We start from the raw sequence: 15,847 nt of genomic DNA, 5'->3' as shown, positions 1-15,847 counted from the left end.
GATAAGGATTCACAGAGAATTTCTCGCACATTTCATTTATTAAACGGTTCCAACGTAAACGGAGCGCAGAAAACCCAACGTCGGAACGATTTCAAAAATCAATAAAATGTTTTAAAATGAAATAAAAGAGGCTTTTTACGGAAACAGCGCGTTTTTGGATCCGCCGCGTTGGCCTCGGCCGCCCCTCTGTCCAACACTCTTGCCCCCCCAGCTCAGTTATCCCATCACTTGAGATCCATAAACCGGATGTCCATAATGAGCAGGACGGACTTGGGCAGCGGCCGGGGGGCCGGAGACAGCACCGTTAGCGTCTGCCTCTCTATGTCCACTCCGGTGATGACGATAAATCCCACCAAATTCCTCTCCTCTATGCCCTCCTCTGCGGTGCCGCCGTCCACAGGCACCACGCTGAGCAAGTGGTGGGCCATGTCCCGTCCCGGCGTCACCGGCACCAGCTTCAGCTGATTGTCCTCCTGAGACATTCCCAGAGGAAGGCAGGAGTCCGGGATAGACGGGGCCCCCACTTTGTAGACTCGGACCTCCGAAAACTTCACCTCGAAGGCATGGGGATAGAGGGAGGCGCGGGGGCCGTAGAAGTACTCGCGCACGCGCAGGTCTCGGGATTCCCTGCGGCAGTCTTTAGAGCGCTCGGAAGCGCCGCCGGATTTGGGGAGAAGGACGGTGCGCACAAAGTGAGGGAGGTCGCGCAGGAGATCGTTATACAGACGTTCCTGATCCAGCACCAGGACGACGTCTACTTCGAAGGCTGAGGCGGCATGGATGAGAGCCTGATATCCGGAGCCCTTCACCCAGCCGCAGGTGTTGATGAGACAGCCGCTGACCGACGCGCGGCGGTTGGAATCACATCGCAGGTTAAAGACGTTCGCCAGACGGGAAGTGAGCTGGAGGCACGAGAGAGAGAAAATATTATTAGATACGCCGCGTCAGCTACAGGCGGAGAGACAAAGAGAATAAGTAACCCAGAAAAGAAGCGCGAGGCGACGGACACAGAAGCGAGCCGTAAAGACTGTGCGTGGGTTCTAGGCTGAGATACGCGTCAGGGAGGGCAGGAACGGGAATAGGAAGCAGATGAGAGACGCCGCCGTTAGCGCATGTGTAAAGCTCCCGCTGCGGAGTATCGGGGGTTAACCGCTCTCACCTTGTTGTAAAACTTTATGTTGGTCCCCGGGGTGGTGGATCCGAAGTGATAGACGAGCGGAGCCTGGGCCGAGAATCCCTCTTCCACGTCCGCCGGCCGCTCCACGCACAGCGCTCCCACGGTGCCGGGCACGGACACGGACCCCTGGCCCACATCCAGCTCTATCAGGGTGGGCCTCCTGCCCGTCCTCACCGCGTAGTTTAGAAGCATCCGGCAAAGGGTGGACTTGCCGACATCCGAAGGTCCTGCCACCAGCACCCGCGGCCCCCGTTCCCCTTCGCGCTCAGCCTGCATTCTCATCTGCTCCAGGGCCACATGGGCGTTGAGGTAGAGTAACATGGGGGTGTCCTTGGACACGTACGCCACGTCCGGGCTGCCCCACAGCTGCACGGTGCATCCATGCCACGTGAACACCGCCGCCCGGCTCCCCGGGGGAAACGTGTACTTTTTATTTCGGGTCAGCTCCGTCCCAAACACCTCGGCCATGCCTGTCAACAGCTCGATGCGCACGGGAGCCGGGCCCTCCACCTCCAGCCGCAGCTCCGTCTCACGGTCCAGCTCAAACTTGGTAGAAGGGCCAGAGGAGGAGCGGCCATCGCTGTCTAGCGAGGAGGCGCCGGCGGGAGCCGCGTCCTCCGCAGACATGGGCTCCTGCGTCACGAGGAGAGGAAAGCAGTTAATAAACTCGATGCATCATATACATTACATACATTATATAATCCGTTACCCTGCGAGCTCCGCGCGCCTCCCAACATAAACCCGGCTGATACGGGTAACACCTGAACCCCCCGGAGATCGTCCCCATCCGGCCCCCGTTTCTCCTGCTGTAAAGACTCAGACCTTAATCAGTACTTAGTCTCGTCTTAGATTCAGGAGCCGTATGTCCATCCCATGCATGTTTAATAACCTCACTGTATTACCCTCTACCAGTTCTGCTGGGAGGCTGCTCCACTGATGTTGGGGCCCTACATTTTACTGATGGGGAAGGACCGGGGAAGGCTCTTTGCTGTGCACACGTTACATATAATTATTCAGTACTGAAATGGCAGAGAAGTAATGGGAATAACGTGGTCGCAGCCCCAGGAGGAGGAGGCCGATGGGTAAAGCGGGAAAATGTTAGTAAGGGGTCTGTAAACCGTACACGGAATAAAACGGGAGCCATTAACCCCACGCAGCCCGCAAAACGAACGGAATAATGACGTCGTACACTGTGTATTGAACTTACAGGGGTATTTCACTGCTCACCAACGCGCTTCTAGGACACTTCCGGTACAACAGACAGGGAATACCGGAAGTGACATCCTAACAATGCGCTAAATGAGTGGGCGGAGCTTAGATACTCTCGGGGCACGTCACCCGGCACTATCCAATCAGTAAATGAACCTGCTTCTCGCTAAAAAAAAACAAAATTACAGGTTTTGAGGTACGGCCCACAGCGGGTTCCGGAAGTGACGTAAACACATCGCGTTTGCCCGCTTGTGGGTTACCATGACTGTGAAGCGTTACTCGCTGAAAGGGTTAATCACCGGGCTGGGGCAGGAGAGAGACATGTGACCCCTCTGCCCCAAACCGGCTTCACATAACGTTTGGTTGCTGCTGTGCGTTAAGGCCTTTACTGAGGGACCCCGAGTAACGCCAGGAAACGGGAACGACGTGTAATATATACAGTAATATACCGGAAATCACGGGGAAAATGCAGAATAATAGCTGCCGAGTGACCTAATTAGTGGAATCTATTTAGCAGTTTCTTTCATTACCTTTTTTGGATGAGTAAAAGATTTTTCAAATGAAAGTGAGAAAACGTGTTTTTTTTCAATTCATATTTTATTATTTTTTTTATAGGAAATTAGATATCATCAAAAAATAACGGTATCTGAAGAAAGCCCTCCTCATATAACTCGCGTCACTAAATGAGTGAGGAGAAAAATTACATCTAAACACGAGCTCCGCAAGAGTGTTAAAAGCCTCGGCCCCAATTTAAAATACATGCCTTTAACCCCTTAAGGACCAGGCAGGTTTTTTTACAAAAAGTAAAAAAAACCCAGCCTGGTCCTTAAGGGGTTAAAGGCATGTACATGTATTTTAAATGGGGTGGTTTCCAGTATCAGGGGCCGTTGTGGAGATCCTACCAGCAGAAGAGGTAATTTTACTGTAAAACCAGTGAGGATTCGCGGCAAGCCAGGTACTCCCAGGGGTCCTCCCTCTGGCAGGGAATAGGAACGCGATGTATTACATGGATGGCCAAGAGAGAGTTAATGCTGAGCCAGGCCAGTCTGTCAGGGAAGGGGTTAATGCTGTTTCTTATCGGTAAGGCAGTTAAAGGGATGCTCCGCTCATCATATTCACTTTAATGCATACAGCTGAGCTCCCTCCTGCCCCAAGGGGTTAACCCTGTGAGTATACACAATCCTGTGTGCATTGAACAGCAAAAACCCAAAATAATTCCGTTTCTGTGATTCTTTTACAGTCACCATGGCAACCAGTAGAATTCATGCTGTGTGCAGGATTCCATATGACCGCGTTTCACGCTGTGTGCCGGACACCGCCGCGTTCCTCCCGATTGGTTTATTTACTAAAACATTCGCTGTCACCGCAAAAAGATATTTGCTTTAACTCTTTGGGGCGTGTGAGTGTGCTGGCCAGGCACCCTCAGGGTTAAACCACAGCCCCAAAAATGTTTAATGCATCCAAATGAGGGCATCGCTGGCCGGGGCAGAACGTGGGAGAGGCCGTGGATGGCCGCGTTTCTCTTCAAACACCAAATCCAGACGTTTCCGTTTTCTGTGAGTTTTGGGCGGGACGGAAATGTTATTCTAATATCTCAGGAAAAAGGAGCGGCCAAAAAAATACTGAGTCCCAGATCTGAGGGATCAGCAGGGGCTTCGCCAGCGGAAACCGGACAAGAGGGGAAGACAAAAAAATCTCCTTTCGCGACCCGTGCGCTAATCCCACGAGCTTCACGAAGCAGCACTTTATCCCCTTAACAACAATTGCCGGTCCTGGCACGACACGGAAAAGCATGTGCTTTACGACAATTGACGTGCCAGGACCGGCACGTCTTTAAACGGGTGCAGAAAGCGATCTGTTTTCGCTTTCTGCACCCAAAAAACGTTGCTGAATGCCTCGACCTCGAGGCATTCAGCAACGCCGCTATCGGAACGAAGGGGCCATCTCTGGCCCCTCCACGGGGCGTCAACATCCGCCATACTTTGTATGGCGGCGGACGCCCGTATTAAAAGCGTTTAGGAGGCGATCAGGAGGCATCCAGCGACACCAAACACTTACCTTTCGATGGGCTGTGACCGCTCCGGAGAGCGGTCACAGCCGCAGCTGCCGATGATCTTCGCCATCAAGCAAGATGGCCGCTGCCCTGTAACAGGAACAAACAAATTTTAAAAGTTCGCTAGACGGTCCAGACCATCTAGAGAACTTTGGCTCCACTTGCAGGTTGAATACAGGTACTGCATTCACCATGCAAGTCAATGGAGCCCAGCTTTCTAATCACAGTGTGATTAGTAAAAATAAATTAAAAAATAAAATAACATTTATAATAATTAGAAAAAAAATAGTAAAAAACTAGTAAAATGTAAAAATCATTTCCCACTGATGTCACTATCAGGGGAACCTCCAAATTGAAAAAAAAATATATATATAAAAAATATATTTTTGTGAGCAAGTCCTAAAATTAGCATATTAGCTTAAAACAATTCTCGCATGGAAAGAGTTAAAATACTGGCATATTAAATGCCCGTGGGTGTCTACTTTTAAAAAAGGTATGATTTGATGGGGTAAATTGAATTGGCCGGGTTCAACAACGTCCCAATTAACACCGGGGGAAGGATGGCCACACACCTAATTTCCAATTAGAAAAATGCACACATACCAAATGTGGCCTTTTAGTTCCCACAAAAATGACAAACCCATGCATGTGGGGTATCACTGTACTCAGGAGATGTTGCTGAACACATATTGGGGTGTCGTGTGACAGCGGCATATACCAGGAGCTGTAAATTCATACATAAAGTAGGTGTGTGTGGGAAAAATACACACACAAAAATACTACTGCAAACTTTGAAAACATGCTGGTGGTAAAATGTGTGCATGCAAAGAGTTAAAATACCAGCATTTAAAATACCCTGTGGTGTCTAGTTTTGAAAAATATATGATTTTGTTGGGCACACTGAAATGGCCCGGCTCAAAGATGTACCAAATAGGGCATGGGCAGTGGATCCCCAAATGCCAAAGTTCAACATTGAAAAATGCGCATGCCCCAAATGTGGCCCTTTTGCCCCCAAACGGCCAGGCAAAATCATTCATGTGAGGTATCGCTGTACTCAGGAGATGTTGCTGAACACATATTGGGGTGTTTTGTGATAGTGACATAAACGAGAACCTTTTAATTCATACCTGAAGTAAAATGTGTGTGACAAAACAAATGCAAAAAAATGACTACCACAAAGTTTGACAAAGACTGGTGGTAGATATGGTGCATGGAAATAGTTAAAATACTAGCATTTGGAATACCCTGGGCTGTCTAGTTTTCAAAAATATATGATTTGATGGGGTAAATTGCATTGGCCGGGTTCAAAGATACCCGAAATGGCACATGGGGGGAAGAATTACCAGATTTGGAAAAAATGGCTTTGAAACAGCAAAACGCGACCTGTACTTATTGCCCCATAATGGGTAGAAAAAAGCAAAAAAACATAAAAACATTGGGTATTTCTAAACTCAGGACAAATAGTAGAATCCATTTAGCAGGTTTTTTCATTACCTTTTATAGAGGAGTAAAAGATTTTTCAACTAAAAGTTAGAAACAGTCATTTTTTTCTAAATTTTTCACCATATTTTATACTTTTTTTAGTAGTAAATAATATGATACAATCAAAACAATGTCATCTAAAGAAAGCCCTTCTTGTCCTGAAAAAAACAATATCGAATGTGTGTGGGTTCAGTAAACGGGAAAGAAGAAAATTACAACTAAACACGAGCAGCGCAGAAATGTTAAAACAGCCATTGTCACGAAGGGTACAAAAAGTAAAATCAGCCTTTGTCACGAAGGGGTTAAGAAACGTTTTCTTAAAAATTCTGTTTTCATTTTTTACCCCAGTTGTAGTTTTTGCCCCATAATATAAAGTTTTCAGGCAGCTGCATATCAGCCGTTTGTATGATTCTCGCTCTGTTATCTGATCCCCGATCTACTTACCCCCCCTCGCCTCCTCATCATCATGCTGCCTGTGGGGGGGTAATAGAATGGCTCAGTCTTAATCCCTTAACGACAATTGGCGGTCAGGGTACGTCACGGAAAAAACATAGAGTTAACGACTATTGACGTTAGGGGTACAGTGATTACTATGAGGGGTATATTTGGGGTGCAGTGTATAATATGAGGGGTAACAGTGAGGGCAGCTCTTTATTACCCCTTTCTCTGGTTACAGTCCGCCTTTTTGCCCTGTAACTCAGAGCAGCAGAAGTCGGAAGTGACGTCACGTACAGGGGTAGGGTTACTGTTGTACTGCGGGGCATGATGGAAGTTGTAGTCCTCGTGTGCCGAGCGGTAGGTGAGTGAGGGGGGTCTGGGCCGCAGAGCTTCCACTTTATGTATTTAGATGGAAGATCCTGCTAGGGGCAGCATAGAGGGGCAGATTACGAAGGAGAAGGGCAACAGGCAGAGGGGGAGACCTGGGAACCAGTAACCCGGGGTACGAGGGCACTACTGACCCTGTCGGGGGGGGGGTGTATATGAGGGCACTACTGACCCTGTCGGGGGGGGGGGGTTATGAGGGCACTACTGACCCTGTCGGGGGGGTATGAGGGCACTACTGAGCCTGTCGGGGGGGGTATGAGGGCACTACTGACCCTGTCTGGGGGGTATGAGGGCACTACTGATCCTGTCTGGGGGGGTATGAGGGCACTACTGACCCTGTCTGGGGGGGTATGAGGGCACTACTGACCCTGTCTGGGGGGGTATGAGGGCACTACTGACCCTGTCTGGGGTGTATAAAGGCACTTCTGACCCTGTCTGGGGGGGGTACGAGGGCACTACTGACTCTCTCTGGGGTATGAGGGTATTAGTGACATCTGGTTGGTCACCTCTGCCCCCCCCTGGTTTTTAAGTGGAAAGACTTTGTTTTCCCTGAAAAAGGTAATTCGATGAGAAATATTGATATTCCCGGGAGAGAGCCGGCGGTTCCCCGTTTTGATGCGCCATTGGGAAGTATTTGTTTTTTTATCGCTCCTGGGGGGTAGATGGTGATACCCCCCGGTATATATGCACCCGGTTATTACCCGCAGAGCCGATCTGCACCAAACCAACTCGCGATTAAAATTATAGTTCCGATCCTCGGAATCGGCCAAATTCAGTGTGTATGGCTTGAACCGTGAAAACCTGGTTAGCTCCCGTTGGTTGGTTGGTTGGTTGGCTGGAAACTTAAATGCCAGTTTAGCTCTTATTGGTCAGTTGGGTGTATTGTTAAACATCCAGTTACCTCCAGTTGGTTGGTTGGCTGGACACCTAAATACCCGGTTAGCTCCCATTGGTTGGTTGGCTGGCACCTAAATACCCGGTTAGCTCCCATTGGTTGGTTGGCTGGACACCTAAATACCCGGTTAGCTCCCATTGGTTGGTTGGCTGGCACCTAAATACCCGGTTAGCTCCCATTGGTTGGTTGGCTGGACACCTAAATACCCGGTTAGCTCCCATCGTTCATCTCACTGACCCGGTTACCGAGTCGTCATCGGTGGTTATTTTATAAAATAGGTCGCACTTTGTTACCCCTCTTCTTTCACATTTTGCCCATGAAACCCCCTTCTGCCCTCCCGTGCCACCCCTTTCCACACATGTCCACAGAACGTGTCCTCACGATATATATCACAAGCCCCGTTGCCCTCCCAGCACCGGTACTTGCCCCTCCGTGCCCCGGCCTGTATATTCACGGCTGGCCTTCTTCTCGTGCAGGGACTCGCCATGACCAAGTGCATCGTGAAGGGATGTTCCAACACCACCGGCAAGAACAGCGGGGTCAAACTCCACGGCTTCCCCAACTCGCTGGCGCTGATAAAGCTGTGGCTCGAGCAGATCGGGGACAGCGTGGGAGACGTCGATGCCCTCGCGCAGCGCATTTTGGATTCGAGGAAAAGATGGATTTTCCGGATCTGCTCCGCACATTTCTCGCCCCAGAACTACGTTTGGGACGGCAAGAAATCGATTTTGAGGGCAGACGCCGTCCCGACTATTTTCCCGGGGAAAAAAAAATCAGAAGCCGCGGCCACCACGTCAGGCAATAAGACCGGCGGACGTCACGCCAAACTGCAGCCGGTCGCTCACGCTCAGACCGGTACCAACGCGAGCACCGGGAGAGGACATTCCCGGCTATCCTGCCATTCGGGACGCGCCACCAAAGATGCCTACACGTCCACGCACAACAAGATGGTTGATGCCTCCACGTCCACGGATCCTCAGTGTAACAAAGTGGACAAAGGGGTTCAGTGGCCGGAGTTCGAGTTTAACTTCAACGGTGAACCTTGGAAGGTGCAGCTGGACCACTTTTACCCCAGCTCTGGCGCCACGCACGTAAAAACCACAAAGAAGTGTAAAGCGCCTGCCCCAAACCCAGAGCCGCCTCCAGGGTCTGACAGTTCTGCGCTTTTGGAGCGGCACGAAGCACCTCGGCCGTGGCAGTCGTCTCAGACGCGCAAGACTCTTCCACCCAACAAGACCACGAGGTTTAACGCCAAGAGCCAGCCGTACGGCTCGATGGCCACGTTCTCCGACGCCTCGGCGGAAAGAGAGATTTCCGAAAGCGATCTCGCCAGCGAAAGAAAGTTTATCGTGTTCGAGTCCTGTCTGGATGACCTGCTTTATAAAGCCACTTGTCGCCATGGCGACGGGTGCACGGCACGCATTCGGAAACTGGAGAAACACGTCAACGGGACTTCCCTGTCTGTCACCGGCCACTGTCTCAGCGGTCATCGCCCCCACTTGTGGCACAGTCAGCCCACCGCGGGGGATATCGCCGCCGGGAACGTCCTGACGGCCGCGGCCGTGCTGTTTAGTGGCTCCAGCTTCCGGCAGCTGCAGGAGATGAGCCACCTGTTGGGTCTTCAGCAGATCAGTCTGTCCGCCTACCAAAAATACCAGCAGGAGTTCCTTTTCCCCACCGTGGATTTGCACTGGCGGCAGGAGCGGCTGAGGCTTCGAGACGCCTTTAGAAACACGCAGCTGACGCTGGCCGGGGACAGGCGGCGCGATATTCCCGGAGACAGCTTGAAGTGCTGCGTGTACACGTTCATCGACGTGGCCACCAGCAGGATCGTGGATTTTCAGATGGAGTGGGCCTCCCAAAGCACTTTGTCCGCCGACCTGGAGAAACGGACTTTCAAGAACGGTCTCGATAGATTGCTACAAGACTTTGAGATAAAGACCGTCGCCACAGACAGTCACCCAGGGATCAGCAAAGTGATGTCTCGCAGCTACCGCCACATCAACCACGAGTTCGACATCTGGCAGTATGCCCGAGGGGTGAGGAGAAGACTGAGGGCCGCCAGTAGGAGGAAGTCCTGCCGTGAGCTTGGCCAGTGGGTCCCTGCCGTTAGTGACCACCTATGGTGGTGCGCCAGCACCAGTCAGGGGAAAGAGGACATGCTGCGGGAGCGCTGGCAGTCCACGCTTTTCCACGTCACAGACCAACATGAGTGGGAAGGAGCGAGTCTGTATCCTTCCTGTGCCCATAAGCCGCTCAAGGCCGAGCAGCGCAGCGTCCGCCCGTGGCTGAGGCCGGGATCTCCCAGTTTCCATGCGCTGAGGGAGGTGGTGTTGGATCCGCGGGTCACCAGAGATTTGTCCCGGTTGTCACAGTTTTGCCACACCAGGGAAATCGAGATTTATCACAGTTTTATGCAAAAGTATCTCTGCAAAAAGAAACCTTTCACGGCGGATGCCACGGACGTCCGGGCAAAGCTGGCGGCCCTGGCCTACAACGCGAACGTGCACAAGCGGCGCACGCACATCAAACACTCGCGGAGAAAGACGGGTGCGAGGCCGCGGAGGTGGGAGCTCGCGGGGTCCGGCAACACCCTAATGAAGACCCTGAGCGAGCACGTGTCCCCCATGATGATCGACGCTTTAAAGATGTGTTCCAGCCGGCGTAGTCAGGGCTGGCGCTCTCACCCCGCGGCCGCCGAGCTCGGCACTGAAACCCAGCCGGTTAACGTGGTGACGTCGCCCCACGGGCTGCCGGGTGAGTGGGAAAAGCCCGGTGTGGGTTACGCCTGTTGAGTGTGGCCGAGAGACTCGTTGTTATGGTTTATACTGGAAATTGTGGATTTCTAGAAAACATTAAATACGCTTTTATTAGCTTTTCTCGTGCTTTCTGTACGCGGCCAGTCGGTGCCACAAAGGAGAAACTCAGGTAAGATAGATATTCTCTCAACCCTGTGAGTACTCGCGTCCCTCCACAAAGTATGAGTGAGCCTGGAGATCTCACATTCCGTATGGCTGTGGTGAGTGCGAGTGGTTGCTGGAGCTCTGAAGAGGCGCAGTGAGACGCGGAGAGAGATTGAGAGGAGTCCCTCGCTCACTGAGCAGAGTTTAGACGGAGAGATCTGTCGTAGGGAGCGCGTAGCTGAGTGACAGACGTGGTGGCTGTCGGGGAGGGAAGCCAGTCCAGAGTTTCTCCATCCCAACAAATGTGCCCATTAAGTGAGCGTTTTTAGGGGCACTCATCCGGTGTACAGGGATCCGGAAGGAAGGGAAGCCCAGGTGGTGGTGGTGCGGATTCTATTATTAAGAGAATAGACGGTAATCTGTGGCTCTGATCGCGGTTACCGAATGGTTTGCCGGCTCCCGGGTTCAGCCTGTCGCAGACGGAGTGGACGGATTATTGGAAGACCAGTGACGTAGTAAGGGGAATAGCCTTCCAGCAGAGGTGGTAGATGTTAATGCAGTGAAGACTAAGGAAAGTATTCAGAGGTCGGGCAGACTGGACGCCGAATGCTTCTTATCTGCCGTCACTTTCTATGTTTCTGCCCCTCGGTGCTTCGCTATTCGCACCCCCCAGGTCCCTCTCCTTGTCTTTCTCTCACCCGCCATCTTGCCTTTCCTTGCCCCGCACACCCATCAAGCTCTGCCCTTCTCCCTCTGCACCGTCTGGCTCTCTCTTGCCTGGCTTTGTCTCCATCCTCTGCCCCTCTTTCTCCACCATCCTGCTCCCTCATCACCCTTCTCTTTCTCTCCACCAAGCAAAGGCTCCAGCCACGGGGCCCACGAGCCACGGGCATCGCTGCAGCCTGTTACCCTCTTACATTCGAGAAGTCCGGCAGCCCGAGACATTATCCTCTTTGCTGCTTGAACGGCTTTCATGGCAGTGAAAGGGTTATGTTGGTGCCGGCTGTAGCAAAAAAAATAATTCTCCATCATCTTCATCCAATGACCTCTGTAACTCACGAATTTAAATGGAGGATGACCGCCAGAACTGTGATACACAGCCGGACGCGGCACTAAACAGTTATTATTTATATTTAATGCTCCGTTTTTAAGTCAGATTTTTTTTTTTCAGACCCCCCTCATGGGCGTTACATGCAAACGCCTTTAATTTCCCACAATCCCTCAGTGCTCCGGAATCCTCCTGTCAGCCCAAGGCAGAGCCTGTAACGCGTTTATGGGACGGAGTGGGGCGTTTGGTGGAAGAATGACAGGTTTTATTTACGCTTTATTGAATAAATGAGCGGTACAGAGCGTGTTCCATCCGTGTGCTCCGGAAACGAAAGGGTTTAGTAGATGGTGCCCCAGAGGTTTATTGATGAACAGGAGATCTAAATAGCCTCAAAAGCTTGCAATCTATTATACTTAAGATAATAAAGGCACCTTACTTTATCTTTACCAAATGTACTCTTTTATCACATAATAATAATCTCCACCTTCGCTTTACGAAGTGTTTCCGCCCCGGGGCCGCGCATGATGTAATATTTACAATGATGTAAGAGCGTTCAGAGCGCTGCTCCGTGTTTGGCATGTGGGGTCCCGCGGGCGTCCGTGTTCGGCCCGTCCGTGGCAGCCGTGTTGTTCTGTCTCCCCAGTGGGGTTCGCTTTCTTACGCTTTGCTTCTGCTCGTCTCAAACGCCTTGTGCTCGGGTTTCGCGCGATGGAACCACTCAGACCACGAGCCGTCGTAGACCGCGGTGTCCTCTTTACCGAGCAGGAAGGAGGCCAGCGCCAGGTGGCAGGCGGTCACGCCGCGGCGGCACGTGGCGGTCAGGGGCTTGGTCAGGTCGATCCCCTTCGCCTGGAACAGCTGCCGTATCTCGGCCGGAGATTTCTCGTATCCGTCCGCCGTCAGGAAGCTGGAGAAGGGAAGGTTGACGGAGCCGGGGATGTGTCCGGGCTCGATCCCTGCCACAAGGGACACAATGACGTGAAAAGAAATCTCCCCACGGTTACCGCCATCGCCACCCTCCACACACCCTACGGAATATCTCATACGTTTACCTTCCCCACAATGCACCATGTGTGTGACATCACGACACAACGTGTGACATCACCGCCATGTTCTGACTCTATGGACCCAGCCAGATATCCTGTGTGCTGACTGTGGGTCGAAAGTGAGAAAAACACCCACTAGACAGGGCACAGCAAGCGGAGTAACATGCGCGGTGTGCTTCATTTTGCTGTGAAGTGGGGCTTTTCTCTCTTTTGATTCGCCGGCAGCCGTTCTCCGCCGTTAGTGATGAGATAGAAAGTGTGAGTAGGGCGCTCGGTCGAGTTCATCGCCAGCTCTCTGGTGTCTTAACAAATGCTGTATGCGAATGGAACCTCAGGGAAGGAATAAAGAGTGACAGACCTTGGGTCTTTTGGATCTATTCACTAAGAAGTTGAATGGTCAGTCTAGTTAAGGGTTAATATGACTGAACTGACTCGAGTCCAGTTGAATGCCCCCACACACTAACACTCACAGAATCGCTGAGTTTGCGGGTTAAAGGCGAGGGTATGTGAGGTCGGTGTGTGCCTGGTTTTGTTACTATGTATAAAGTGTGTATATATATATATATATATTTCTTGTACAGCTGAGGCCGGGGGGGACCTGCAGCCTTTGAACCTTTGGGGGGAGCATTTGAATTCAGCTCGCAGATTACTCAATCACTCACACTCACACACCCTAAGTGAATACCACCGCCTGTGTGCCTTAGACCTGCCCATACTACATCAGTGTATGGTATGTATGGATCTACATGGACTGCTGGCAATGCTCCAGGATTGTGCCCCCTGCTGGAAACAGAGGGCAAAAGCGATCTCGCCTCTCAGGGGCAGGATGGACCCGGATCCCCTCCCGATACCAAAACCCGAGATAAAGTAAGGGGTATCTGAGAAATACGCGGAGATCAGGCGCACCCAAGGCTTTCGCCAATGCCCTTCCCTGACACTTTTTATACCTCTGGGGGAGGTCGCGCCCTGCGCCGGTCCGTTTTCTGTGTATTTTCCCCTTTTTGATCGTTGTTACTGATTTGGTGTAAAACGCACAGATTTCTGATGCAGAGGTTATATAATTCTCTATAATGGGCGCGTGACGCATTACTGCTTATTTTTACCCCATTATCTGATTTGTCATATTTTGGAAGAAATAAAATAACATTTTTTATGTTTTCTTTTGTTTTCTCAAGATTTGGAAAATAAGTATTTTCAACAACGTATAGGAGGGAAGTTTATTTGAAAGGAGGAGAAACGTTACAAGAAGAGGACAGAATCTAACACTAGAGAGTCAGAGGCTTTTAAGTTTTACTTTATCGAGAGGGGGGGTAGATAAGTGGAGCAGCCTCCCGGCAGAGGGTAATACAGCAAGGGTATTAAACATGCATGGGATAGACATACAGCTCCTGAATCTAAGACGGGACCAACGGCTGATTAAGGTTTGAGTCGTTACAGGAGACGCGTCTTTCATAACGTAGAGCAAAGTCTGGAGAGGAAATGCTCGACTCGCAGCTTAGTGAATAATCCCCCTCTGTGTCTGGAGACATCTCTGCTCATTACGTCTCTATATGTTCTCTGTACCGTGACTATAAACCGACCCTCATCTTCCTCTCTGCTTTCTCTACCCTTTCCCTTTGAAGATTCCGTTATCCTCCATGATTGCTTGGCCTCCGTCCGTCTCCCTCCTCTCTGCCTCCGTCCGTCTGTCTCCTCTCTGCCTGTCTCTGCCTCCCTCTGTCTCCTCTCTGCCTCGTCCGTCTCTCTCCTCTCTGCGGGGTAATAGGGCACTCTGTGTCCCCGGCTCACCCTCTAATTCTAAATATTTGCGTAGCCTGCTTCCCTCCCTTCTTGGCTTCTTCATACCTTTGTTGCTGTAATCGGCGTCTCTCGTGTCTCCAGCCCCGATGTGACCTCCGTATGTTAGGAGCGAGACGTCTGGGGCCGCCAGACTCGTTTCCTTCACTCACCTTCTCCGGGTTTGGGTTCGGGGCCCCGGAACCTGCCCTCTGACCGCGCATCCACCAGCTGGAACCCCCGGCTCGCGAGGTTCTCCTGAACGTCTTCGAAGGTCTTCAGCAGCGACGGGTTGAAGCGGCTCCGGAACTCCTCGGGCTTCACGTCGGTTGCTTGGGACGTGACCGGCAGCCCCTGCCTCAGCCAGTTCTTGAGTCCTCCGTCCAAGACGGACACCTTGTTGTGGCCAAAGAGTCGGAACATCCACCAGACCCGCGGGGCGTACAGCATGCCCGAGCCGTCGCAGTCGTAGACCACCACGTGGCTCTCGTTGTTGATTCCCAGGCCGCTCACGTATTTGGTGAACTGAGCCTCGCCGGGCAGCATCATCTCGTAGGGCGAGCTGCGGTCAGAGCACCGGTCCAGGTCGAAGAACGAGGCCCCCTCGATGTGTCTCTCCGCAAACTCCTTGCGGGCGTCTTTCCCCCCCGTGCCGTACCACGAGGAGTCGAGGACCCTCAGAGCAGGTCCAGGCGGTCTGGTCTTCAAAGCCCCCGACAGCCAGCCGGCAGAGACCGTGGCCCGGCAGAAGACTTGCTGTGCCATGTTACCGAGACGAATGCGGAGAGGTGCGGAGAGAGAGCTTTAAGTGTCGGACGCCGCATGTGACGTCGTTGGGATCCATCCAGATCTCCAGATTAATCATTTAATGAACGGGGATCCGGTACGGAGACGGAACGCCTTCGGGCTTTACTGGTAAATGAGCTGATAACCGGGAGTCACGCGAGGTCCGCCGGGTACGAGATTGTCAGAGGACTCAGCGGTCTGTTTACATTAAATCACTTTTCACTTAAAGTCCGACGCATTATCTGCAACCGCCAAGTATTGCGAAATATTCGGCTTCTTCGTTTATTGATCAGACTTTTATGTTTTTCTGGGAAAGGTTCAAAAAAAGAAACCCTTCTTAGTAAATCTGCCATTGTCCCCCCCCCCCTGGAGGTTTGATAGGAACAGCCTATCAGTGTTTGGCTTTCTGTCACATGACAATTAAGCATTCCCTGAAAAATTCTGAATCAGCCGAAACTTGACTTGATGGAGATGATTATTCCTGAGAAGGCTTCTGAGGTTGCATTTAGTTCTAAAAGCACCTCCAGGGTGTGAATATAATTACCCCGCATCATACTGTGAGGGGCATGCCGGGACTAGCAGGTTCCTCCTCCACCAGGTTTATTACCCCGATATTCTGACCCCTGCCCTGTGACAGATGTCAGGGT

The 15,847-nt window shown here is 51.6% G+C and overlaps 2 protein-coding genes across 2 annotated transcripts; both read right to left on the bottom strand.

Moving 5' to 3' along the window:
* Window positions 1-224: 224 nt before the first annotated feature.
* Window positions 225-1,804, bottom strand: LOC149271921 (polyribonucleotide 5'-hydroxyl-kinase Clp1). Its single transcript, XM_089507006.1, has 2 exons — window positions 1,160-1,804; window positions 225-902 (listed from the first exon to the last, which is right to left on the bottom strand). Exons 1-2 carry the CDS (start codon window positions 1,802-1,804, stop codon window positions 225-227), a joined length of 1,323 nt encoding a protein of 440 aa, XP_089363132.1.
* Window positions 1,805-12,249: 10,445 nt separating this feature from the next.
* Window positions 12,250-15,179, bottom strand: LOC149271920 (thiosulfate sulfurtransferase-like). Its single transcript, XM_089507005.1, has 2 exons — window positions 14,588-15,179; window positions 12,250-12,548 (listed from the first exon to the last, which is right to left on the bottom strand). The coding sequence occupies exons 1-2, from the start codon at window positions 15,177-15,179 to the stop codon at window positions 12,250-12,252; spliced, it is 891 nt and encodes a 296-aa protein (XP_089363131.1).
* Between the last annotated feature and the right edge of the window lie 668 nt (window positions 15,180-15,847).

The sequence above is a fragment of the Sceloporus occidentalis genome, unplaced genomic scaffold (genome assembly GCF_023333645.1).
Source record: "Sceloporus occidentalis isolate IW3139 unplaced genomic scaffold, rSceOcc1.0.p SCAF_449, whole genome shotgun sequence".
In the NCBI taxonomy this organism is placed as follows: domain Eukaryota; kingdom Metazoa; phylum Chordata; class Lepidosauria; order Squamata; family Phrynosomatidae; genus Sceloporus; species Sceloporus occidentalis.
The sequence above is the reverse complement of the archived record's forward strand: the minus strand, read 5'-3'. Positions and strand labels throughout refer to the sequence as shown.

Bases quoted from the DNA above. Each gene is read 5' to 3' on its own strand.
- LOC149271921 (XM_089507006.1), bottom strand. From the start codon at position 1,804: ATGTCTGCGGAGGACGCGGCTCCCGCCGGCGCCTCCTCGCTAGACAGC. The intron at 903-1,159 runs GTGAGAGCGGTT...TCGTGCCTCCAG, and splicing joins ACATAAAGTTTTACAACAAG to CTCACTTCCCGTCTGGCGAA.
- LOC149271920 (XM_089507005.1), bottom strand. From the start codon at position 15,179: ATGGCACAGCAAGTCTTCTGCCGGGCCACGGTCTCTGCCGGCTGGCTG. The intron at 12,549-14,587 runs GTGAGTGAAGGA...CCCTTGTGGCAG, and splicing joins CGAACCCAAACCCGGAGAAG to GGATCGAGCCCGGACACATC.